At 50.3% G+C, this 25,229-nt stretch overlaps 7 protein-coding genes across 7 annotated transcripts in view; 3 read left to right on the top strand and 4 right to left on the bottom strand. All coding sequences in view use genetic code 12, as the record gives it.

Moving 5' to 3' along the window:
* CST20 (mitogen-activated protein kinase kinase kinase kinase) overlaps nt 1-1,845 on the top strand; it is a gene marked incomplete at both ends in the record, with an annotated part of 2,991 nt that extends 1,146 nt beyond the window's left edge. The window contains one exon of the mRNA XM_034157342.1: nt 1-1,845. This exon is cut by the window's left edge and continues 1,146 nt beyond it. Within this exon, the coding sequence (XP_034010762.1) occupies nt 1-1,845 (1,845 nt within the window).
* Nucleotides 1,846-7,094: 5,249 nt separating this feature from the next.
* DIURU_004467 (uncharacterized protein) lies at nt 7,095-8,141 on the bottom strand (the record flags this gene model as incomplete). The annotated part of the gene is made up of 1 exon (XM_034157343.1): nt 7,095-8,141. The coding sequence occupies one exon, from the start codon at nt 8,139-8,141 to the stop codon at nt 7,095-7,097; it is 1,047 nt and encodes a 348-aa protein (XP_034010763.1).
* Nucleotides 8,142-9,756: 1,615 nt separating this feature from the next.
* DIURU_004468 (uncharacterized protein) lies at nt 9,757-11,478 on the top strand (the record flags this gene model as incomplete). Its single annotated transcript, XM_034157344.1, has 1 exon — nt 9,757-11,478. The coding sequence occupies one exon, from the start codon at nt 9,757-9,759 to the stop codon at nt 11,476-11,478; it is 1,722 nt and encodes a 573-aa protein (XP_034010764.1).
* Nucleotides 11,479-12,048: 570 nt separating this feature from the next.
* On the top strand, nt 12,049-13,056 carry DIURU_004469 (uncharacterized protein; the record flags this gene model as incomplete). Its single annotated transcript, XM_034157345.1, has 1 exon — nt 12,049-13,056. The coding sequence occupies one exon, from the start codon at nt 12,049-12,051 to the stop codon at nt 13,054-13,056; it is 1,008 nt and encodes a 335-aa protein (XP_034010765.1).
* A 94-nt stretch (nt 13,057-13,150) lies between these two features.
* TRM9 (tRNA (carboxymethyluridine(34)-5-O)-methyltransferase) lies at nt 13,151-13,825 on the bottom strand (the record flags this gene model as incomplete). Its single annotated transcript, XM_034157347.1, has 1 exon — nt 13,151-13,825. The coding sequence occupies one exon, from the start codon at nt 13,823-13,825 to the stop codon at nt 13,151-13,153; it is 675 nt and encodes a 224-aa protein (XP_034010766.1).
* Nucleotides 13,826-15,163: 1,338 nt separating this feature from the next.
* On the bottom strand, nt 15,164-15,619 carry DIURU_004471 (uncharacterized protein; the record flags this gene model as incomplete). The annotated part of the gene is made up of 1 exon (XM_034157348.1): nt 15,164-15,619. One exon carries the CDS (start codon nt 15,617-15,619, stop codon nt 15,164-15,166), a length of 456 nt encoding a protein of 151 aa, XP_034010767.1.
* Nucleotides 15,620-16,501: 882 nt separating this feature from the next.
* Nucleotides 16,502-24,634, bottom strand: FMP27 (Fmp27p; the record flags this gene model as incomplete). The annotated part of the gene is made up of 1 exon (XM_034157349.1): nt 16,502-24,634. The coding sequence occupies one exon, from the start codon at nt 24,632-24,634 to the stop codon at nt 16,502-16,504; it is 8,133 nt and encodes a 2,710-aa protein (XP_034010768.1).
* Between the last annotated feature and the right edge of the window lie 595 nt (nt 24,635-25,229).

Below are 25,229 nucleotides of genomic sequence, written 5' to 3' on the forward strand. Positions count from 1 at the left end.
CCTAAGCCCCCCGGGTCGGCTGGTGCTGCCGCCACTACTCTGGCAACGCTGCTGCCGCAACGGGCGCCGCCGCAAGTGCCTCCGTCGCCGAGCGGCTCTAGCGCCTCCAGTACCATCGGCACCCTCCCGCCGCAAGTGCCCACAACGCTGCCGTCGAAGATGTCGTCGTTCATGGGCCGGCTGTTCTCGCTGAAGCTGCTTAAGGGGTTCCGTCCCCGTAAGCTTCTGGAACTGCTGGTGGCGCTGAAGAACAACGGGGTGGTGCCTCCGGCGGTGCCCTCGATCCCCAAATCCAAACTGCATCTGCTGCTGCTTGCGCTGCACACCGTGGGCCACGCCTACGAAAAGACCGACGGCCTGACCACGGCCCCCATCACCCAGTCGCTGCGATTCGAACTGCAAGAGTTGCCCAAGCAGCGTACTAAGGAGTCGATTGTGACGCCGTCGCCAAGAACTCGTCCCTCAGCGCCTCCCCCGCCGCCACCGACGACGACGCTGGGATTCCCATCTAAACTTGGTCCCCAGCTGCCCAACACCAACATCACCACCAAGCCTCAGGCACCGCCTACGCCGATCCTGGCGGCGGCCCAAGCCCTCGACCAGGCGACCACCGCCCCTACTCGCGAGGCTTACTACGAGCAACAACAGCTTGCCCGCCAAGCGCTGGAACGCATCCAGCGCCAGCAAAAGGCGGAGGCGCTGCCTGTTGCTCCTCAACTGAAGCCAATCACTCACGACCCGCTCCAACAAAAGCAACTCCCGTCGTCGCAAGCGCCGCCAGTGCCGCAACACGCGCCGCAACAGCAGCCAGTGCCGCAACGCCATCCGAGCCAGCAAGGTCAACCGGGACAACCCGCCCCGTCGCCTTCGTTCTCAAAGGGTTCTGGGCGCGATGCTAAACAGGCCCAGATCTTGCAGGCGAAGAAGCGTGAGGACAAGAAGCGCAAGCACGCCCAGATCATCGCCAAGTTGCAACTGATTTGTCTGGATGGTGACCCCAACGTGTACTACCAGGACCTCGTCAAGATTGGCCAGGGGGCACTGGGTGGCGTGTACATCGCTCAAGACAAGCGTCACAGCCTGCAACACGTGGCCATTAAGCAGATGAACTTGGAGCAGCAGCCGAAGAAGGAGTTGATCATCAACGAAATCTTGGTGATGAAGGGGCTGCGCCACCCGAACATCGTCAACTTCATCGACCTGTACCTTGTTAAAGGCGACTTGTGGGTGATTATGGAGTACATGGAAGGGGGGTCGTTGACGGAGATTGTCACCCACTCGGTGATGACGGAAGGTCAAATTGGTGCTGTGTGTCGCGAAACGCTCAAGGGGCTCCAGTTTTTGCATCTGAAAGGGGTTATCCATCGGGATATCAAGAGTGACAACATTCTTTTGGACACCGACGGGAAAATCAAGATGACCGATTTCGGCTTCTGTGCCCAGATCAACGAGATCAACTTGAAGCGTACCACCATGGTGGGGACGCCGTACTGGATGGCGCCCGAAGTGGTGCTGCGCAAGGAATATGGGCCTAAGGTCGACATTTGGTCGTTAGGGATCATGGTGATCGAAATGATTGAAGGAGAACCGCCGTACTTGAACGAAACGCCATTGAGAGCGCTCTACCTCATTGCCACCAACGGCACCCCGAAGTTAAAGGAACCCGAAGCGCTCTCGCAGGAGATCCGCAGCTTTTTAGCATGGTGCTTGCAGGTTGACTTCAACCAGCGGGGGACGGCTGAGGAGTTGTTACAAGATCCATTCATTTTGGGCGCCGACGAAGTGCTGCTGTTGGCGCCGTTAGTGGAGATTGCACGCATGAAAAAGAACGACGAAGAAGATTGAAAGAAGGGGGTGAAACCCAATGGAGTTGTTTTAGTGTATTTGTCACCAAAACTGCACCCGGGTCTGCGATGAGGATATGTCATTAGATATTGTATTATAACCTAAAGGTACCAATCAAGCTTATTATTAGCCCTCAGCTATCACTGTCGAGTTCAAAAGGTATTCATTGTAGATACTCAACCTATTCAGCATACGGCATGAAATGACACTTATGGAAGCCACTACCCGGAGTCTTTGAGTTGCATCAGTGTCTTAAGCGTGAGGAACATGTGTCAAAATTACCACATGTTGGCGACACCCACTTAGAACGTACTAACTCCACGATGACCACAAATCTGCTGACTAATTGCGATAGACAAATTCTATAATCAGCACATTCCTAGTTTTGACGGCGTTATTACCAGTCTCCATCATGTCCTGCATCCAACAAGCCTTTATACAACGAGATGTTCATCTACGGGAGGTTTTAATTAAGTAAATTACAGTTACCGAACCTTGAAGCAAAACCAAGGGCAAACGAAAAACACTAAGTACTTATTAAATCAAAAAATTTTGAGTTAACAACGATGTTTGCAAGCAATACTCCGGTTTTCTTGCTTAGCTTATCATGTTTAGTATGCACACAAAGCGACTTCCGATTATGAAGGTGTAACACCTCGTCTAAGTAAGGTATATGCAGGAGCATCGTGAGAGATGTGGAACACACGACCCAAGTTAATGAAAAAAAAAATCTTTAAGCTTGAATACGAGAATCCAAAATGACTAACTTCACTTCAATGAAGTCATTGAGCGTACTTGCTAGGTTTGACAAGTTTCCTAGAGGCTAGTACAAACGCTGATACACCTGTCACACTTGCGAAGTTCCATGCCTGCACACAGGAGTTCCGACTACATGCCGTATGTGAACTTCCAACCAAATGTATTCATCGAGTATATTACACTCTAAAGAAAACAAACAACACCACCGTAATATTTAGGTTTCAATAGTATTGACAACATCAAATGGGATTTTTCTGAATTTTTCTTTGAAAAACTAAAAAAACGTGATATAAAATCAGGAAAAATCGCTAAAATCAATCCGTTTGCTTCATAAAAGTCTTTAACGCTAGAAGTATACTTGAGTTGATTTTGGATGGGTTGACTTCGAAATTGGAGAATATATGTGGTTTTATGTGGCAAAAAAAAAACTCTTTTTTTTTTTAACGAAAATTTTTTTGCACTCTTCTGAATTTGCAAGGTCGTCTATTACGTCTGGTAAGCAGTCAGACTGACTTGTGATGTTCGTAACAGTAATAAGATAGGTGTAACACCTTGTCTATGAGCAATGCCTATATGCAGGTGCATCAACGAATATGCAAGACACAACGAGGTGAGTTAAATTATGCACTTACAAGTTGACTGGCTTGTGTTTCTAAGATCCTTTGTAGTTTATGTATATTTATAGTTGATTTGGTAAAACTAGGTAGGTGTTACCACCATGGTTGGCACAGATATCACGCTTTCAATTTTAGAGTTCTGCATACAAGCTTTGCATGTGCATATAGTTCACAAGTTTTCGATCTGGTATTTCATCACGTATATGACACTCTAGAAAAAATTGAAATACACCACCATAACGTATACGGTACAAATAAAATTTACAACAACAACTGGGATTTTTCTGAATTTTGTCCAAAAATTAAAAAGTGTGCTATAAAATCAGAAAAAATTGGCACAGACTTTTCGTTTGCTTCATAAAATTCTTTGGCATCAGAAGTATACTAGATAAATATCTGGATGGGTTAACCTTCGATTTGAAGTAGTTTTATGGATGTCAAGGAATAAATTCAAGGAGGAGCGATAAAAGAAACCTTTATGCTTTGTAATTATTGTTGGCACCTGAAGTACTGATTCTGTGATTCTTGACAAGTTCACGATAAATCTGACGTAGTTGGAATAATAAAACTCTGACTTGCATCATATGCAGGAATTGTTTGTGTAGTTTTTAAATGTAGGGTAATGTTCAGTCTATGCATTCACCGTTTAAAAGGTGAATTAAGTGAGTTCTGAAACCTTCTACCTAATTCACATGGTCCAAATATATGTATGATAGTTGTTTCTTGACAAAAAGAGAAAAAAAAAAAAAAAAAAAAAAAAAAAAAAAAAAAAAAAAAAAAAAAAAAAAAAAAAAAAAAAAAAAAAAAAAAAAAAAAAAAAAAAAAAAAAAAAAAAAAAAAAAAAAAAAAAAAAAAAAAAAAAAAAAAAAAAAAAAAAAAAAAAAAAAAAAAAAAAAAAAAAAAAAAAAAAAAAAAAAAAAAAAAAAAAAAAAAAAAAAAAAAAAAAAAAAAAAAAAAAAAAAAAAAAAAAAAAAAAAAAAAAAAAAAAAAAAAAAAAAAAAAAAAAAAAAAAAAAAAAAAAAAAAAAAAAAAAAAAAAAAAAAAAAAAAAAAAAAAAAAAAAAAAAAAAAAAAAAAAAAAAAAAAAAAAAAAAAAAAAAAAAAAAAAAAAAAAAAAAAAAAAAAAAAAAAAAAAAAAAAAAAAAAAAAAAAAAAAAAAAAAAAAAAAAAAAAAAAAAAAAAAAAAAAAAAAAAAAAAAAAAAAAAAAAAAAAAAAAAAAAAAAAAAAAAAAAAAAAAAAAACTTTTTTTTTTGACGAAAAAATTTGAAAAAAAAATTCCAAATTTTTTTCGAGATTTTTGAAACAAAAATAATTTACAGGACAGAATTACTCAAACGTAGAGAAAACAAAAATCAACAGAGGAGGAAAGGAATACTGTATATGTTGCTGATGCTTGCGGGGATCATAGCTGGATCTACTGATGCAAGTCTTAAAGGCATCTGCATGATGATTACGTGCAGGGTCCAAGTCAAATGCAGGACATCGATGGAATTGGTATTTTGGTCAACTTCAACTTTGACTTAAGGAAGCTGTGCTGTCATACTATTCTATGATAGTTCCAATGATTGCAGCTTAGGACGTCATTTTATTTGCACTAATTATATGAATGGTGTAGATATGCTTCCTTTAACATGATATTTCTTTTTGAAAGATTTACCGCAATCCCAATAACTGGAGAGATATGATCAATGTACTTGAACATGATTTTAATTCCAAAATTAACCAATGTCCAATTCTCCAATCAGTATCACCACTTGATTATTTCCGGTTGATGTCCCTCATGTGTCAAAAGTTGATTCTTTTAAGTCGCTTATAGGATCAAATTACTTGAGAACAGGTTGAGCGTACATGGAAGCCAATGAATACTCATATTATGCTATGTGAAGCGGAATTTCATTCAACATGCAGTTGATTGATACTTGCGTTTCATTTTGAGTAGTATACATTGGTATAGCAGTTTCTTCGCTGCCACCACGCCTTGCTATTATTTTCGGTGTAAGTGATGAAATAAGGCCCATCGCCTTTGGGTGTGCCCCGTATTTAGCAGTTCAGTGAAACAGTGGCTGATACCACAATAGTGGAACTCATAAGTCTGTTGTCTCGTACATTTGCGAGACTGGTATGAGTTGTCAATCCTGATATACGCCAACTAGGTGCCAAAACAGCAGGCCCCATAAAGAATTACACCTCACTTACTTGCATTACAATCCCTCATGAAACTTCCTTGGGGATGAGATCTTACACAGCAGAACCTTGATCTGCGACTAGTCTAGAGAAGTTTGTTAGCGAAAGCAGTTGGTTGTGGAGCTATTAATTTGTGAAGTGAAATTCTTCTTATTTTTAGTATTGTATTGGGATCGTCTTGTCATACAACAAACCTTCTGAAAAGGGAAATCACTACGCTAGTAGATTGAATCAGCAATCTTTGGGTATTCAGCCAACATGGGTCTTCGGGTGAAGCCGAGCCATTGCCCCACATTATCTATCAAGGGTTGTTAATCACGTTCATTATCACGAATTAATAATGGCACCATTGTGAAATGTCACCACATTTGATCACAAACACCAATTGGCAGTTATATTGTAACGACCATACTTGCTAGCCTGGGCCTACATAGATGGGAGGCTTATGCCGAGCGAACCCAATTTCAGTCAAGCTCCTATGGACTCATTGACAACTTCCAGTCTAAATATAGGCGTTGACGGCGATTACAATTATTTAAGCCACTTTTTATGCACTTTTACCCCTTTGGTCATGATCACGCCGTATCGGTAGTCACGGCTCAAGATACGGTTGCCGTTTCGAATAATGGCGATTGATGCAAGACTGGGAAGGCACCCGCCGCATCAGAAACAATTGTGCTGGCAGCTGTCACTCGCCTAATTGGGTTCGAAAACATATGCGCCTGACATATGCGCTCGGGATAAGCGTAGCCGTGATCGCCGCGATCACTCGCCAGCACTGTCATTCCCCGAAATCACCCCATCAATGTCGGGGTCGTATGTCCGCATCGAGAAAAGGACGGCCATCATTTGAATAACCGTAGTAGGCGGCCGGGCTGTCTGACGAAGTGTCCGTTAATGCCTCCGTATGTGGCCGTGGCATGTCCGTCTAACTTAGCTTAATTACTTACACAGGACAAGCTTTGTGGCGCTTTTGCGTTTCGGATCTGAGCGGAAGCGGCGACATGACCCGCCTTTTTCGATTGTTGTCAATTAGTCATAGGTGCCCCGACGCAAATTTACTAGCTTGATTCGGGGGTGGCCGTTGCGCTTGGGGGTTTGATGTGGCAAATGAGCGAATTGCTCGCTAGATTGCGAATGACGGCAATAGTACCCGGTGGGCTGATGATGATACGGGGCGGCCTATCACCGGTTATGTCCAGTGTCGGACCGATGTCGTCACACGGCACGGCCCAGAAGGGGCTGGTGACCGTTTGTTGCCCCCCGGTACCTGGTAGCGTCAGCACGGGGTTTTCGGAGCGCCGCCGCTTCCGGTGACGTCATGGCAACATGTAGCGTGTAAACGCACCAGCGACGATGCGACCGATTTTACGATGTGCCAAGAATTCCTCGATCGACAAGCACCATCTCGAGGATGCGTCGCTAGCACGGCTATTTGCGGGGACAATACCGCGTGCCAAAACCTCTCACCTCAGCTTCCAGTTTCAGGCGATGATCTGACCCTCACGGATTACGGTTGCGGTTGTCACGGAGGGCTGACTTGCGAGATTTTTTTTTCTGAGTGCATCTATTTATTCCTAAAGCAGAACTGGCTAGACCGCGTCGCTGCCAGCAGCGAAGGCAGGTCGATGACGGCGATGCGTGAATTAATTGGGGGCGTTTAGTCATATGCTATTATGCAGAGATAGGCTATCGACTGAGGAGCTGGGCCACCCGCTTGATGCCGAAGAACTCGGAGCCGTCCAAGTCCTGTGGTAAAACCTGTTTCCGACCCAATTTGTGGAGTAGATGATTTTCAAAGAAGTTGAGATGGTCATGGAGGCCGTAGGGCTCGACGTAGACCTCGACGTGGCTGCACCCTTCGACGCCGTCGCGGACCCACTGGTGCTTTTCAGGATCGAAATGCCCTCCAGAGTCGCCGTAGCGGTGTTCGTCGTATAGTGGACAGCCAAGGGCGTATTTGCACCACTCGAGGATGTCGTCACGGAACACCTCGTCCTCGCCGACAATGACAATGACGTCGTAGCCCAGGTCGGCAAGCGAGGGGATGTCTTCCCAGTCTTTGGTCGAGTAAGTGCAGTTCCCCGGTGACACCATCGGCAGATCTAAGGGTTCATCGCCGATGATTTCGTGAACGCGGTCGAGATCGGCAAACACCTCGTAGTCTATAATGTCGTGGCCGTTGTTGTCGTACCACGAGCTCCCGGGGACAAACTGGTAGGGTTCCGGGTGGAGCTTCACCCACGGCAGAATGAGCACCACTTTTTTGGGAAAAGGCAACTCGGCGATTTTGGGGTCGCTCTGGTTGTTGCGGAGGTACTGGACGTAGGCAAGGGCCAAGTTGCCGCCAGCGGAGTCTCCCATGAGATATATGGTGTCCCAGCCATCCTCCTGGCACAACCGCATGTAGGTTTGGTGGAGCTGCTGGAGCTGGGTGGGGACAGTATAGCCGTCGCAGGCGAGATTATAATCCAAAAACAACACCAGCATGTTTTTCAGGGCGGCGTTGACCAAGTCCCAGATGGCCAAGGTCAGTTCGATTTGCGAGGGGCCGACGTCGAAGTAGTAGCCGCCGCCGTGTAAATAAATAAGACAAGGGTCGCCTTGTTTGTGGTCGAGCTGTCTCAGCAACCAGATCAGGTTTTCGTCGTAGCGCTTGCCAAAGCAACCGCATTTGCTCACCAACTTGTGGTTTGCCGGTTTGACAAATAAGTTGAACATGACGGGGTTCAGCATGAAGCAGACGTGAGTACAGTCCTTGACTGGCACCAGCAAGAAGCCGTTATACGCCAGCACCCGCGCCAGGTTCACCGGCAGCAGTTTGAACTTGCGGTAGGGACTTCGCCCCACACACGCCCTAAGGATGACCAAGATCTGGCGGACGGGTATCCGCAATAGAATGAGAAAGCCACGTAGCGATATCATGTGTTTCTCCTCGACCTAGTATAGTATTCGTCCACAGCCACACGCCCGACGCAAATTCTCGTTGGCGTCACTTGGGGGGGTGATGCCGCGTATATATAAACGCCTACATGCTAATCGGCAGGAGCGGTTGACAGGCACCATCAGACAAAAAGAAAAGCTGACTTCGCGCTGGCGGCAGCGAGGAGCGAGGCAAACAACGCACGCAAGCAGCACCGACGGCAATCGCGACGGGCGTCCGCGGCCAGCTCCACTGACCCCCCCTAGGGGACATCTACGCGTCACGGTGGCTTCCGGCACAGCCTACCGCCAGGGGTCCAGACTTTCATTAGCGATAAATGGCATAATTGGCACGGCCGATCCCCGGGCCGAGGTGATGTCGGCGGCACGTCAAGACGCTCTCTGTCGGCGAGCGCGGCCGAGGGTAGGTGACAACTATCTTTTTTCTCTCTAATTTACACGGGAACGACGCCTGCACATAGCCTCAGGGAAACTATTGCAAATAGAGCGAGATTTGGCCAAGAAAATTCAGAGACAATCCCTTGGCAGCAGCGACGATCCGAGCGGGGACAGGCTTGGCTGGGGGAAGAACAGTGGTGCCGTACGGGCTCGATACGACGTCCAAGGGGATCATCAGGCTCGTAGGGGGCTGGCGAGACACAAACGCCTCGGGCCAACGTCAGCTGACGTTTCGGGCGGGACGTGAGCGACGCGCCCGGGTCACCAGTGACGGCGGCCTCACCAAGCCTACAAGGGACACCCACCTACGGTTTTTGTGTAAGGGTCTGGGGGAGGTAACAATAGAGATAAGCCTTTTGGAGCAATTGCTCGTAACGGCACGAGCTCACCGGCGACAATGGCATTCGCTCCACGGAAAAAAAAAAAATTGGTAATTAGCGGAGCGGGGCTTGGTCGCCGCCGCGCCCCTCAAATATTTCTATAAGCGCAAAATTCATGTAATTACCACCACCGAGACTCGAACCGGCGACAGCTGCCTGGAAGGTTCGAGAACTCGGCGAACAAAGCACTGCACGGTGCACCGTACAGCTGTGGGTGTAGCAAGCGACGGTATTGCTCGGCCACGTTCGCGGCGACACAAACCGAGACGAGCGCCGTTGCTAGCAGCACCACCACGCCAATTCCCCGAGCAATTGACGTTATAGGATGGCCCTAGATGCCTCGCCAGCTCGGAGTTGGTCGCGTCGCTGGCTCCGAGCGCCACCCCCGCCGTTCGGAGTTGTGGTGCCGTGGGTGGTGCGGGTGAATGCGGCGGCTCCCTAGTCACCCTCACTAAATTGATGATGCAATCCTGCAGGGAGCCGCCACCATATATGTATACTGGTTTACCAATAGCGCCGAATATAAAACGGAGCCCGGAGCCATTTGAGATTTTTCCCCTCATAGACATTTCCTTCATTTTGCCGCGACCATGGCTGACGCCAACGACCAAGCCAACGACCTGTTCAACGACCGCAAAAAGCCCATCGAGGCCGCCCAGAACTTCCAGCTGTACCTTAACAACGACGGCATCGACGAGTTGACCCCGTTGGATCGCAAACACAAGGTGCTGAACTTGTCGCTCTCGGACTTGCTGCAATGGCAGCTGGGGCTCACCAAGTTGCTGAGTCTGACGTCGTTGAACAAGCAATCGCTGACTAACTTGAAGAAAGTCGACTCCCTCGCCAAGTTGCTGAGAAACGCCCTGATCATCAACCGCAAAAAGAAGCTGGTCATTGACCACCCGCGGGTCGCGTCGTACGCCTTCTGCTTCGACATTGATGGGGTGTTGCTCCGGGGGCCTGATACCATCCCTGAGGGGAGGGACGCCCTCAGATTGTTGTATGGCGACAACAAGTACAACATCAAAGTGCCCTCAATTTTCGTCACCAACGGCGGCGGTAAGCCCGAATCGGTGCGGGCGGAAGACTTGACCAAGCGGTTGGGCGTCCCCATCACCCCTGAGCAAATCATCCAGGGCCACACCCCGATGAAGGACCTTGTCAATGTCTACGACACCGTGCTTGTCGTCGGTGGTGTAGGCAACGTGTGCCGCAACGTCGCCGAACTGTACGGGTTTAAGAACGTTTACACTCCCCTCGACATTTTGTACTGGAACCCCGCGGTGCTGCCGTACCACGACTTGACCGAAGAGGAAAAGAAGTGTGTTAAAAAGGACGTCGATTTCTCTAAAGTGAACATCCAGGCGATCTTGGTGTTTGCCGACTCGAGAAACTGGGCCGCCGACCAACAGATCATCTTGGAATTGTTGCTTTCGAAGAACGGGGTGATGTGCACCGAGTCCAAGACATTTGACGAAGGGCCCGAAATCTACTTTGCTCACTCCGACTTCATCTGGGCTACTAACTACAAGTTGTCCCGTTATGGTATGGGGGCGTTGCAGGTGTCAATTGCCGCTCTCTACCGTGAACACACCGGCAAGGAATTGAAGGTGAACCGGTTCGGTAAGCCTCAGCCCGGTACGTTCAAGTACGCCAACAAGGTGCTCGCCAAGTGGAGACAAGGGGTGCTTGACGAACACTTGAAGAAGTTGTCGATTGACGACCCCGACGCTAAGGACGCCGACATCTTGGTCAACAGCGAAGGCCACGAAATCATCAACCAGGACAAGTTGCAATCGTACCACGGCGACTTTGACGACAGCGACGAGGACGAAGACAACAAGAAGCGGTTTGCCAGCGCCAAGAACGAGAAGGAAGAGAAGATCTTGTTGCAATTGCCCCCGGCGTCGACGGTGTACTTTGTCGGTGACACTCCGGAATCGGACATCCGTTTCGCCAACTCCCACGACTCGCTGTGGCACTCAATCTTGGTGAAGACTGGGGTCTACAAGGATGGCACCGTGCCCAAATACACCCCCAAGTACACCTGCAACAACGTGTTGGAAGCGGTGGAGTACGCCATCGAACGCGAACACGAAAAGGAGTTGTACGAGTGGAACAACGGCGCCGAAGACACCCCGGAAGACAAGGCGGCGCGCATCAACTTCGACGACCTCGTGATGACCCCGCTGGAACGCGAGACGATGAAGCCGGCGGTGAAGGTGCCGCCCCAACCCCACGAATACGAAGAAGTCGAGGTGCCCGACAGCTTGGCGCTGGAGATCCAGAAGGTGAGAGACTTAGGGGTGTGATAGTATATATTGCTGGCAATACATATCAGGAGCTGCTTGTTTGTAGAACAATAACCGACATTTCCCGACAATGACCGACACTACCCGACAATGGCCGACACTACCCGACAATGGCCGACACTACCCGACACTGGCTAAGGGGCAACAACGTGATTATATCCAGGGGAGAGTCCCTCGAGCGGGGCTAAGACGCGCGCGGCGAACGCGTCGTCCCCACCTGCACCGAAAAAAACCCTGCCACAACGTAGACTTCTCCCAGGGTCCTCCAGGCACCCCTATTGCATTTGTGGTGGCACTAACTGAGAAATGATCACAATTAGACGGGTTTTGTTTTGGTTATACACCTGTATTTTGTCTAGATATCTATTTTTAGCCATTGTTTTCCTCTCTCCTATCTCCCCCTGGGGTTCCTGGTTGTGTTTCCCAAACCGGGCGCGAGCCAGTGCTCACCAGGCGACAACATACCGCAAGGGTCCACCCCGCTATACTTCGGCAACTAAGCGACATCTGCCCTCGCCGCCACCCTAATTGAACAGCTCCCACGTCGCTTTACTTTGTGTCTCGTCGACGATGCTTGTGGACAGCTACATCGACCTCTTTGAGAACGCCAACAAGCGCCACGCCCTGTTGGAGAAACTCGAGAAAGAGGTGAAACAACAGCTCCGCCAAGTGGAAACCGAACGTGTCAAATTGAGACAGGTGCTCCTGGAGATTCGCCGCACCAAGGATGCCAACAAAATCGAGGAACGCCAGTTGGTGGCCATAAACGACCTGCTTAAAGACTTTGAGCGTACCGCTCACCAATTGGTGGCTGAAGATGAGGAGAGACTGGTTTCTCAGAGAGTGGGGGTAGAACCAGTGGACCTGCCGCAACGGCTATTTGAGCTTATCGATAGAGTGGTGCCAGCGAAACCTACTCTCCCTCAAGTGACGACGACTATACCAGCAACTCTAGACGAGCTGACGACGTTTATTATGGACGATGAACCTGAAGCTAAGATAGAGGATACAAGACTGGAGGTGGAGAGATACTGTCCCTGGCTATACATCCTGAAACCTCCTCAATTAGTGGAGAACCTTGAGTTTACAGTACCACCGCCAGCTACAGTGTCCATCTCTTCAACCATTGACCCGTCGCTAGCGCTGAAGCTTGCTCAGATTCAAGTCAGTTATATTGCTAACCACGTCCCCTGGGACCAGTGGGGAGTACTTCTTGTAAACTACTTACAAGACGAAGCCCTCGACGCCTACCTCGACTACTACCACACTCGCAGCGACTCGATGCTGTGGAGCGACGTGCTATTCCTTTTCTTCGCCGATAAGGACTTATACAAAGCTGATGCTGACGCCATCAACCGCTGGTGTAAGATGGCCCCGGAGCCGCAAGAGCTGTCGTTATCGTTTATTACGCGGTTTAAACACGCCGTGAACCAGCTGGCACCGTTCCCCGGACGCCTAGACGTCGAGAAGGCTCTCCTCGTCCTGCAACTCGACCTCCCTTACGAGGTCACCCACCAATTACAGACAATCACCGACCGCCACCAATTCTACAGCGTGGTGACAAAACGGCTCCGTTAGCCACTAGCGTACGTCGATTATGCCTCTATTTATACGTTACCGTGCATCGACCCTTTCCGCTGATGATTGCACTGGATGTACATCAACTTTACATTTAAACCCGTTCCACCACCGCCCACCAGTTGTCGCGGTCGTAGCCCTCTTCGACCAACTTACACTGTCCGGTAGCCTCGCAGTCGGCCACAAGCTCCCCCTTCTTATAGAGATGGTAGTAGCGGTACTTGGTCTCGTCGGGCTTGTCCTTTTGTCTAAAAACCCACGGCACCAACAAGTCCTGGCTGTCGCCCTCCTTGTAGCCCCGTCGCAGCTTCTCCTGTTCTAGAGCCCAGCAGTACACCAAAAAGCGACCGCCTTTTCTCACTTTGCTGAGGATGTGGCCGATGGCCTGCTGTCGCCGTTCGGGAGTGGAAAAGTGGTGGATCACCGCGATGGAGATGGCGAAATCAAACCGGTCGTCGGCGTGGGGCAACGCAAGCCCATCGGCAATGGCAAGATTGTAGTTGGCATTGATCCCCTGGGCACAGGTGACAAGCCCGTCCAGGTGGTCGCTACCAATCATGAACACTTCGGGGTTGACTCCCAAGTACTTGCCGTTGCCACAGCCAACATCGATACCCACTGAACCGGGGGTTTGCTCTTTTAAAAACTTCTCCACGACCGGCCACGGCTTATACCGAGTCGACAGGAAATGCGGGGCGATTTCGTTATAGACATCGTGGACGTACTGGCTCTCCTGGGCCTGGGGGTCGAGCCCGTCGGGGAGAGACATGGAGTGCGATGAGTCGAACAAAGGCTCGTCTTATCTACCCCACACAAGGAAAGGAAAACATAAAAAATTATAAATGAATTATTCAAGTAAACCGCCAGTGAAGGATTGTTTTTCACCGTTTGGGAGTCTGTTATTTATTGGGCGATGAGACACAGGAGTAATTGAGATTATTATGGATCAAACATCTTAGATCTAAGATCAAGCAGAACAAAAAGACTGACGCTGTGACATTTTACCTGTTTTGGTTCCCTTCGCCTAGTAGGTAAACTCAGCCATTGTGTGTGTAATAGTCTGATTTGCGAAGAATCTTTATCAGATCGACATTTCGTTGCACCTTCAAGCTAGCAATAGCCCTTTGACGATCCCCTAGCACTGATCATCTAAATATCAGTCATTGTCGATGCTGTCCTCGACAATCCTACAATATTTCATTAATTTTCGTATCATTACCGTATATAACCTAACTCCACCATATTCCCCCAAATCTTACCATTAGGCACCAGGCTTAGTGGCAGCAGGACTTGCACCCACATTGGCACCCGGCGCCACCACAAGGTTGGCAGGCACACGCCTTGGCACACCCGGTGGTGCACTTGCACCCGGTGGCACAGTCAGAGGTGCACTGGCACTTCAGGCCACAGTTGTTGGTGCACGAGGAGTCGCAAGCGTAGTTAACCAATTCAGTTCTCATTATTGTTATTTGTTTTGTGGTGATGACGATCTAGGAACGGCGGTCACCGTCTTTATATACCACTTGCGTGGATTGTGCCGCCTGCATCAGATGAGCGTGCTTGGCGTGGGTTTCGCCTGCTCGCGCGAATTGTGCCACCTGCAGCCGTGCGGGCATTGTGCCGGCTACAGATGGAACCCTGGGGAAGGCTGTAGACGTCGATGATGTCATTCATCTTTAACGCCAACGAAATAGTAGCGTTTGTTGATGTGGGGTGAGACAACGCTCCTGCACTATTATCAAATCCACCAGGATCTAGTATGCGCTCTTACATGTTCGAATTACAAGTTACACATAGATTTGGAGCTTGATTGAATATTCCACCATGCAGTTTTAAAACTATGTTAATTGCTTGATTATCATTTATGGCTATCTCTGAATTAATAGGATTTCACCCTAAAAGTTATTTGAGTCAATGTATGGATGCTTCGATAACATTTGACAAGTGCTGTCGTCTGATGATCATATACAAAATGAATAATTGCTTACCAGCTGGATGATCATTAACGTGCTGAGTGAGGTAAGCTAATCACGCATTCAGTAGCATTGAGTTCACTTTCAGCCAGACCTACGACCACTCTCAAGTTTCATGTATTAAACGTCAACGTTTACAAAGGCCACCACCCCTTTTGGGTGGCAGTTTCCACCGCCAGCGACACCGACGACACCACCGTTTCCGCCACCGTCGACGCTGACAGCGCCGCCAGCTCCGCCGCCCGTTCCGCCGCCCGTTCCGCCGCCTTCTTCATCATCTGCTCTTGACGCGCCATCGTCAGCATCGACGGGAACACAAGCTCGGCGTAGCACATCAACAACGACATGATGGCAAAAGTCACCCGCAAGATCGCCGGCTGCTGCTTGGAGTCGTTGCTCTCGACCTTGTGGCGGGGCTCGTTCAACCACGCTTGCACCGCCAAAAGCACGGCCGTCCACGACAACATGCGGTTGCGCATGAACATCGCCGCCATGGGCAACGATTGGGCAATCACCGCCAGCGCCTCACCTCTGGGCTTGGCCGGGTGGTGCACGTAGGGCACGATCAAGTCCTCTCTCTTCTTCGACATGCCTGGAGGTTTTTTCGCCGCCGCACTCGTCTAGTGGGGGGGACGAAGGCCTTGGCAAGATAGGAACCAAAGGCAGAGAAAATCATGAACGAAGGGGTAAAAGTGACCAGATTTCTTCTTAAGTGTATTTGTGGGTAATTGTAGTAGACTAGACTTTTTTTGAGCCGTGGTATAGTGTCATGGGGTCATTCTGTACAACTCCGTTATTGCGCGGTCCAGACCACAAGCCAGGGTTTCTTTTTGCCATAGATGATTCCTCCACCATCCACGCACCACGCTCGATGATGACAACTTATGGAAACTGCCAATCACAATGGATAAAAAGCTTTCTTTTGGTGGTGGAGGATAATCACAATGGATAAAAAGCTTTCTTTTGGTGGTGGAGGATTTTCGACGACGTTCTCTAGGATTGTTCTCGCTGTAGTCTTGTTCGGAAACCCGAGACTCAATTTACTATAAATCGACTGCCTCTACCACGGGTTACTCTTTAGTGATCTTTAAGGTTTTGTTATGACGCTTAAGCTGAACAAGCGCTAGCGGGGACGTGTTGAGACCAGGACCATCAGCTGTACGTTCTGAATCGATGACGACACATTGAGGACTACTTACTTTACTCAATCATATGTGGCACCGACACATCGCGTGTGATGTGGGTATGTCCCAGCATACACTTCGAACCACGGTCCCCGACTAGAGGATCGCTCCGTGTCCTATTACACTAACTTTTTGGTTGAATATTCGGTACATATGTTGTGTTATTATTTTGATTTTAGATTATATATGCTTCCTGTTACAAATACATGCTTTCTCAGCACTACGTGTAGGTCTTCATTAAGTGTCTATCGCATTAGAATATAAGAAAAAGACTATGGTACAAATCGTTTATACGTCAGGTTCTGGGATGCCGTTGGCGGCGTCGATGTCCAGGGATGTCGGCTCAGTATTAGAGCTAGGCATCACGCCGATATCAGGCGACACGCCGCCCAAAGCGGGTCGTTCAGGCGCTAGGCCGTTAGCAGCGCCGTTAGCAGCGCCGTTAGCGGTGGTCTTGCCGACCGGGGCTAAAGTAGAGCCTTCCATTGTGGCCGTTGGGTCCACGTGAGGGCTGCCGTCGACAGTAGTAGCTAAGCGGGGTTTGCCTTGAACCTTAGCCGGGGGAGGTTGATGATCGATGCCAGCATCCGGGGCCGGTGGGGGGTACGTCTCAGGGGACGTGTCCGGGGTCACAATCACGCGGTCCTCAGCCAGACTCGAAGAATTGTCGGCAACAACAGGACCGGTGCGTTTCTTGAAAAGGCTACCGTTTTGTTTCTTGTGCAGCTGCACTGGCAGTGCTGGTGGCGATCTCAATTCGTCCACATCAATATAGCCAGTGTACTTTTGGATCTGCTGGAGTGGCGCCTTGTTCTTGCTCTTGATGTTGCTAGGAGTGACCTTATTTCTCAATAATGACCCCAAGTGGCCTAATAAGGCACGGATGACCTCGCGCTTGATGCGGTTGCCGATCTCCATCACCGACATCACTTCTTGGCGCACGATGAATTCAGGGATACGGACGACAAAGTTCAGCACGTTAAGCAATCTCATCACCCCGTGACGGAGCTTAATCAGCACCAGCACAGTAAGTGGACTGACGCGCAATTTCTCCACTGAGAAGTAGGCCTTAGACCGAAGCATCATTTCCTCAATATCCGGGGCAGGCTCGTCGTCAAGCACCGAGAGCGGGCCCGAGCGGGTGTACTTCAGCAGCTGCTGACTCAGCAGTGGCAGCGGGGTCTTCGCTGGTGACTCCGCCTTCTGTCTAGCCCGTCTGGCTTCTTCCTTTTGAGCTGCTTTTTGAAGCACTGGCAGACTCTTAATCTGGTCCAAGTCGGTCTGAAGGGCAAAGTGCAACATCCGCTCCAACGTGAGCTCGTCCAACATAATCAGCAACGGCTGCAAGTTGATCAAAAGCTGTTCAATCACCCTGATACCACCCACCAGGCGGTGCATCTTCCACTCCGCCAGGATCATCGTAGTGCCGTCGAGGCTACCAGCTTTAGCCAGCGTGTACGGCGACAACACCATGGGACACTTCGATTTCGGCAACAAGTTGAATGTTTGCATCATGGCAATATCGATGCGATTTTCGTTCAGCCCGTTCTCGTAGATGCTGCGGGTAAACCGGTTCTTGGCGAACGCCACGTCTACCAACGGTCTCCGGTCGTTTTCAAGCAAGTGCAAGATGATCTCGTCCGCCTGGAAATGCCATTTTTGGATAGTCTTCGTGTGCAGGGCGGCAGCACTGTGACCGCCGTTGAGAATCAGCTGCATCGTAAAAAAGATGGCGTGGAGCATCTCTGCCAGTTGCTTGCGGAGGAAAATGTAGTCGTTCAACTGGGAGTTGTCGAGCGAACCTTGGCGGAAGTAGTAGTTGCGTTCCAAGAACTGGAGGACGGCGTGGTGGCGGTCAAGCTCGACCATCCGCGTCCGCAATACTTCAAGGTCCAAAAACAAGGACGAGAGTTCAATCTTCTCAAGCTTGGCCTTAGTCGCAACGGCCAAAGGGTCCAGATACGAGAACAACAGGAGACAGATCAGTAAAAGCTTGAAGTACTGGTCCAGCGTCAGCGTGATCACAAGCTGGGGAATATCCAAGTTCATACGGTCACAGCCACCAACTTCATCTTCATTATACGTCAGCATATCTCCAAGCTTCTCAAAAGTGAACATGACGTCCAAGTTCTTCACCAACAACTGCTCCAAGCCGACGTCGGGGTCCTTGAACACCTCGTAGCCCAACCACGGCGGCCACAGCGTCTTGGTGCCGTAACTGTTTTGAGCGGCCAAAAGGCCTTTACTAACATGCTTTGACGCCAGTTTAGTAACAACAAAGATCAGAGCATCGGCCATCTTCACCCCGTAGCGCGTCTCCAAATTCGGCTTGTTGGCCAGCTTATCCTTAGCGTCGTACACCAGAGCAATCTGACACATGATCTGCGGTGAAGCCACGAGCACGGCAGCGTCCTTAGTCACCTCCAGCGCCAACTGGAACTGCGGGTTGATCACCTCGATGTAGTAGTCCTCAGAAAGAGTAAACTGGCTACCAATATCGCGGAGAATCTCGCCGAAGTGGTCCAAGCGCACTTGAGCAGTGGGCTCCTCGTGCACTGACGGCATGTCAGCAGCAGTCAGCGAGTACAGGTGGGCCCGAGTGAACTTGTGAGTGAACTTCTTGATCGGCAGGCTGCCTCCGTGCGCCCCCAGTACCACCGTCGCCGCGTCATTCTGGAGCTTGATTTCGGCATCAATCATGTCATCAATCTTCCGAATCAGCAGCCAGTCAACGTACTTCAGGAGCTTGCTGTAAAACAGCACGTATTGGACGTAGCGGAGCAAGTCGTTGCGCACCTGCTCGTTGTACTTAAAGAACAGCTGGACGAGGATGAACTGGTTGTTGTAGCGGGCGACGGGAGTCACGTGGATGTGGCCGCTCTTCAGTCTCTGGGAAAGCCGCTCGCCGGTAGCGGTCTTCTTTTGCTCCAATTGAGCAAGTTCAGCTTCAAGTTCAGCAACTTGGGCCAGAGTATCCTCTTTACTGTTGCGTAACGTAGTCAAACGCTGCTTCACCTGAGCAATCTGGGGACTCCAAATGTTTTGAGAGCGGATCAAACAACGGTGGATGGCGTCGTCACCAAGCATGCGGTCAAGCTCATCATCACCAGAATCGCCAGTGTCACGGACATACAGGAACTTGCGGGTATAGAGAATCGGCAGCGCTTCAGCGGTCACGGGAGTGTTACTCAACGTTGTGGTATCTGTCTCTTCGTAGTCGTTGACGTCGAACCACCGCTGGTCGTCGTCAAACGTCTTGAACTTCACCTTACCCTCAGAATTGGCGTTGGCACCGCCTTGAAGGGCATCGTAAGTCAGGTAGGCGTCCTGCTTAAACTTAGCTCTCATCGTCCGCAAATCAATCTCGTTCAAGTGGATTTCACCAATGTTGAACTGCATCTTGTACACCTTCTTTTCCTCATCTAAAGTGGCGTGGCGGATAAGTTGAGGCGTCCGCTTCTGGTGGAAATCAACGACAAACTCGTCAATCATACCTCTTAACCCAACACACTCAATCTCGTCGTAGTTGTCAACATTGATGGCATCGTCTCTGAAGATGTGGGCCGCCCACAACAGCCGCACGTGGAACTCGAAGATGTTAGCAACAAGGTACTGCGAGAATTTGGGTGATGGCAGCTGGTTTTCGCCAAACATGTGTGATTTCTTGATGGGTAACATCATGTTCAGAGCAAACAAGTGCCACCACGCCATGATCGCTCTCATTGTCCCCGGCAGCATGTGGATGGTGTTGTACAGGGTGTCTTGGTTGGCGTTAAACGCGATCTTCATCAGCACGTAGTCCAGTCTCCACCCGGCGTAGGAGTCGTGACCTTCTTTAGCGTAGTCCGGGTGGTGGAGCTGAACTTCCCAGTGGTTGATGCACTTGGTGGAGATGTTCCCTTCAGCGTCACGACGCTCTAAGAGGAACCCAAGGGTGAAATCGATACCCCCACTCAATTGCACCACTTTCCGTTGCATAGCGGTGATGGGAGGGATCGTCTTGATATTCTTCACTTGGGCCTCCTTAATCAAGTAGTAAGCATAGCCCAGCGTCACCACTTCCGTAGACTGCGGGAGCCACACCACGTACTGCAGCACCCACAGCAGCAATGGCAGCAGCAAGTAGTTGGGGATGTACCACAGCACCTTCCCGGCCTTGACGGAGAGGAACAGCCGCAGATCGTCATCGGGATTGACGTCCCAGTCCATGTGGTCCTCAAACAGCAACATGAACCCTGCTGCCGTCTGGAACACGTTGTACGGGTCTCTCAGCCCCTTAAACGCAACTTCAAACGCCTTGTCGACCTTAACGTTGAACAGCCCGTGCACCATGAGCTTCATCTTATCCCAGGAACCAATCTTAGGCGAAGGGTCCAAAGGTGGCTTGGAGAACTGGTCAAAGTTTTGCCCCATTTGCTGAAGAGCAAAGTTGTAACTTGTACCCCAAATGAAGCGAGCAGGAGCAGCCGAGGTGATATGGATACCCAAGTCGGAGAACAACTTCACGGGGGTTAACGTTTTGTTCACCACAAGCCCAAAGTAGTTGCGGCGACTGCCACAGAGGCTTTCGTCGGCGTGGCCAGCAATAAACGAACAGTAGATACGACGGAAGACAATTGGGGTGTTTTCAAATTGTTCACCAACGACTAAATTACCCCGTACAGTGAATGCAGGCAGGCCGTCAGCAGTAGGAGGAATCAGCAATAATGCCAAGGGGTAGTCCCTCAAGTGCACTCTGGCCTGTTGTACGAGCAACGTGGCAAACATCGGCACCAACGTCGTGTACTGCATGTCCACCGGTTGGCCTTGGCCTCTGTCGTGGATAAACTGGTTGGTGTTTTCGATACCAAACAGTGGAGCGTCCACCAGCGCCATCACGCCGTCCATCTGGATCTTCATGAGCGGGGCGTGGATCGAGTAAGGGGTGATGCTGTGGTTGGAGAACACCTGGCCTTCGTTGCCGTACAAGTACTTCTGGTTAGCCACCGTTTCGTCGGTCAATTTGCGCTTGTACGCCTCCACTTTACGCACCCACAGTCTCGAAATCTGGAGCTGAAGGGCATACAATTCCTGTTCCAGTACAGTTTCGCCCTGGGCCTGTTTCACCTCGAATAACAGCATGAGTTCAAGCCGTTTCCGTTGTTCGGTAAGCCCCAATTGGTAGCACATCCCCAACTCCTGTTCGAAGGGGTCGTCTTCCATCACAAGCAGGAAACTAGGGGTAGTCAACTCGATGGGAGGAAGCTTAATTGCCGGCAGTGCTCTGGGGAACACTTCACGAGGCAACAAATCCTCGCTCTCGTCGTCGTGGTTCTTGATTGCTCTCGCATAGTGCTTAATAATCTTGAAGAAGATCAGCAAGGCGTCAAACACTTTGTAGGGGACAAACTGGTGCGGGTGGAGCATGCGGAGCTGGCGACAGTTAGCCTTAATCGGGGGTAAGGGACCAATGGGCAATTCCACCGCAAGCTGGTCGATATAGAGGAGTCGGGCCCAGTGCTTGGGAACAGTAGGACTGAGAGTAAGAACTCTGGTACCGGCGACAACTACCGACACGTCTCCGTGGTAGATCAACAGCTTAAGCTGAGCCATTTGGGTACGGAGCTCAACTCCATGATCGATACTGAGGATGAAATCGAGCATGTCAAGCGTCACTCTCACCTTCAAGATGTCCAACGGGTTGATCTTAGCCCTGGCGGCCTCACGACGCCCGATTTCAAGGGCATTGTTATCGAACTCAATCAAGTCTCGCTTCAACTTCTTCTGCATTTGTCTCAACGGGTTAAACACAAAAGCAAAAAACACGTGCACCACTCCGATCAACGTGAAGAGGATGTAGCGGTCAAAGTGGATGTCGATATTGCCAAGAGCTGAATCAAGCCATATCAAGTTCTCCTTGCCCAGCAGTGTCAGTGCTGTCACTAATTCGAGCCCGGCGATGTGGAGGAACGGGTGGTGCAGCGGGTCGCCGCCTTCCAGAGGAAGCAGGGTCAGGGCGCCCACTTCGAGCTTTTTTAGACGAGCTTCAATTCTCCAGAAGATGGTGACGTTCAGGTCCGCTTGAGGCCCTAACTTCGGGTGGTGGAGCTGAGGTTTCACTCCGGGTCTCAGGAACCCATTGATAAGCACCACTTCAAAGTTCTCAAGCGTCAATTTGGCACTGCGCAACTTCTTATCGTCGCCACACCAATCGCTTCGCAAAGAGGCGTCGTCGGTCAGCCCGATCTTCAGCTTGGGAATAAGCACACTGCGCAGCCCGAGCTCCACAGATAAGGAGTTTACTGAGAATTTGGCGCCAATGAGCCACAGAGGCATATAGTCGAACACTTTTGCCAATGAGTCCACCGTCGCCGCCTCCACTTCCTCTTTAGTAACACAGGCCAATTCACGACTCAATTTCTCATCGAGGATCGAGTTCATTTCCTTATTCATGTTGCCGTTGGCCAAGTGGTGTTGAACGTCATCAGATACCACTTCAAACAACGCGTGCACCACTTTAAGAGACTCAAGCTCGCTCAAGTTGACTCTGACCTTATCGAGCTCCACCACCGGCTCGAGTCTAATCCCCTGGAGCTCGGCGTGCATGGCAATCCGGTTAGCATGGAACAACTCGTAGCGCGGCTTGCGGTCCTTGTAGATCGTCATTAATGGGGCAAGCACCATCAATTTGGCGTAGTCGTTGCCGATACCGGGCACTCTTTGTATGTCCAAGTCGAACAATTCAAACGAGAAGTTGATTAAAGCAGTCAGTCTCATGAGGAAACGAGGCTTTTCTATCACCGCCCGAATATCGAGACGAGGCAAGTTAGCGTGTAATGCCCTGATAAGCAGCTGTTTAGCAGCAGCAGCGACGTTATCGTCCAGTTCTCCCACTTCGCTATCGCCATTATAGTCGGCCATTTGCAACAACTTGTTCACCACTGAAAGCTTAGAGGCAATAGTAAGATTATAGATGAGTTCGGCAATCTGTTTCAGGGTAACGTCGACCATGGGGTTGGTGAGGTTAAGGAAACACTCAAGCACCCCCAGCGACAAACCCTGGGAGCACACTTCCGAGTCGGCAAAGGCGTCGGTAAGCGCTTCCAGGGCGTGCTGGTCCAAGTGGGAGGCTCTAGCAAGCACAAGTCTCGAAATCGTCTGGAGGATCAGTGTCTTTGCCAGCATCAGCAAGTTGGGCACGTTGATGATCTCGCCGCCGTGCTTGGCGAGACGCTCGCCTTCTCTGGTAATATAGTCCACAGTGATAAGCTGAAGCACCACCGATACGTGGAGAGGCCGGTCGTGGTGGGCAGAGAATAAGATCTCAAAACCAGCATCATTATCCAAAATACGATTGAGGGAGATGGAGATAGTCTGGGCACACACGTGGAGGTACAGCAGCGCCACGTCCTTGGCGAAGTACTGTTCGTAGCTGTAGTTGTGGTCCATCGTCAAGTACGGGATATCGGTAATTCTCGTATTTTGACAGGTCAACGTCACCTCAGACACAACTTCCGACACCAAGTCCAACACACGAGCCGCAATGGCCAATTTGTGCCAGTGCTTTTCGTGGTCGTCCAAAGAGTCCAGTGTCAGCTTTGCCAGCAGCGCCAGCAGCATCCCCAATGGGGTCAATCGCAATTCACCGCGTTTAAGCTTCTTAAGCTTTTTCATCTTCGACAATCTTTCCCTGAGCACCACGAGCTTGATCAACGCAAACACCGAGAACTTAAGCTCGTCGGTCTGCATCACCACCTGCGCCGCCAGCATCGCCCCCAGCTTGCGGTTGATCAACGTGCTCACTCTAACTTTCACCAGCAGCACAGAGATCGGCGTACGTGTATCAGTGGTGTATTCAAGCCCCAGCAACAGCGTTTCCACCGTGTACTTGCGGGAGTCAGCACACCGCTTCAGCGGGCGCAGCAGCACCAGCGCTCGCCAGTAGCGGACGACAATGCGATGGATGACGTTTGTGTGGCGTAGCGTGATCGTCAGCAGTCTCACTTGGACGTCGAGCGTAGGCACATGGTTAAGCAACGTTTCCACTGCTTTGCGCCCCCATTTGTGTTTGGGGAACACCGAGTTCTTCAACTCGTCAGGGACGATATCTTCGAGAGTGCAGCTGGCCTTCAGCTTCAGTTTGCGCCGCTTCCTCCGCTTAGATTCGTCAATAACAACGTCGACGTCGTCGATCACCACCAGCTTAGCGGGGCCGAAAAGGCGCAATCGGAGCAGCCCCACCTTAATCTTGGCCGGCCCCGCTTTCACAGTGAGCCTGAGGATGACGACGCCGCCACGGTAGTAGACCCGGCTGATGTGGAACCCCGTCAATAACCAGATGACGAGCCAGCCCCCGTACCAGAGGGCGGCGGCCCAGAGGGCGTAGTAGCCCACCGTCAGCAGCACCGTCTGGAAGTCGAGCAGCGCGGGGAGGGAGAGCATCAACGGAACAGGCGAGCCAGTAATGGGAGTAATGGGATGGGTTTTGGTGGCGCCTGAAGGTCAAAGCAATTGAAACACGGCTCGGGTGCCCCTTCGCATGTGCCGGACCCCCGCAGATGCCGACGCACCTAGGGTTCGCGCCCGCTGGCCGAAAAGGGCGAGACCAGCTTCCCGAGAGATACCGATGATTGGGGCTGGAAATTTAAGAGATTGAGTGTGAGGGTTGAGGTCCTGTGTTTCAGGTTGGAACAGTGGCTATAAAGACTATCCAGTAGTTTGTTGTCGTGGTCCCCCACTTACCACAAAGTGGCACTTTATCCGCATATGTGTGGAAGCCTAAAACCGTGCTGCTCCGGCGCTGGCTTCGGAGGTGTCAGTAGCCCCGGGCCGCTGGATATCTCGCTATTGTGGCCAATGCCGCCCACCGATGGTCCGACTGTGGTTTAATGGCACCCCCTTAGAGATTGTGACCACCTTTGCCAACCCAAAGAGTTTCAGAGGGTCATTTCCTTTAGACTTAGGCGCCGAGTAGGTGCTTGCTATCGCCGGAGGGCCGCCCCGGTGCGGGCCGGTTGCTGGCTACAACTGACTGGTG

The sequence above is a fragment of the Diutina rugosa genome (genome assembly GCF_008704595.1).
Source record: "Diutina rugosa strain CBS 613 chromosome Unknown scaffold33_size146325, whole genome shotgun sequence".
Lineage (NCBI taxonomy): Eukaryota > Fungi > Ascomycota > Pichiomycetes > Serinales > Debaryomycetaceae > Diutina > Diutina rugosa.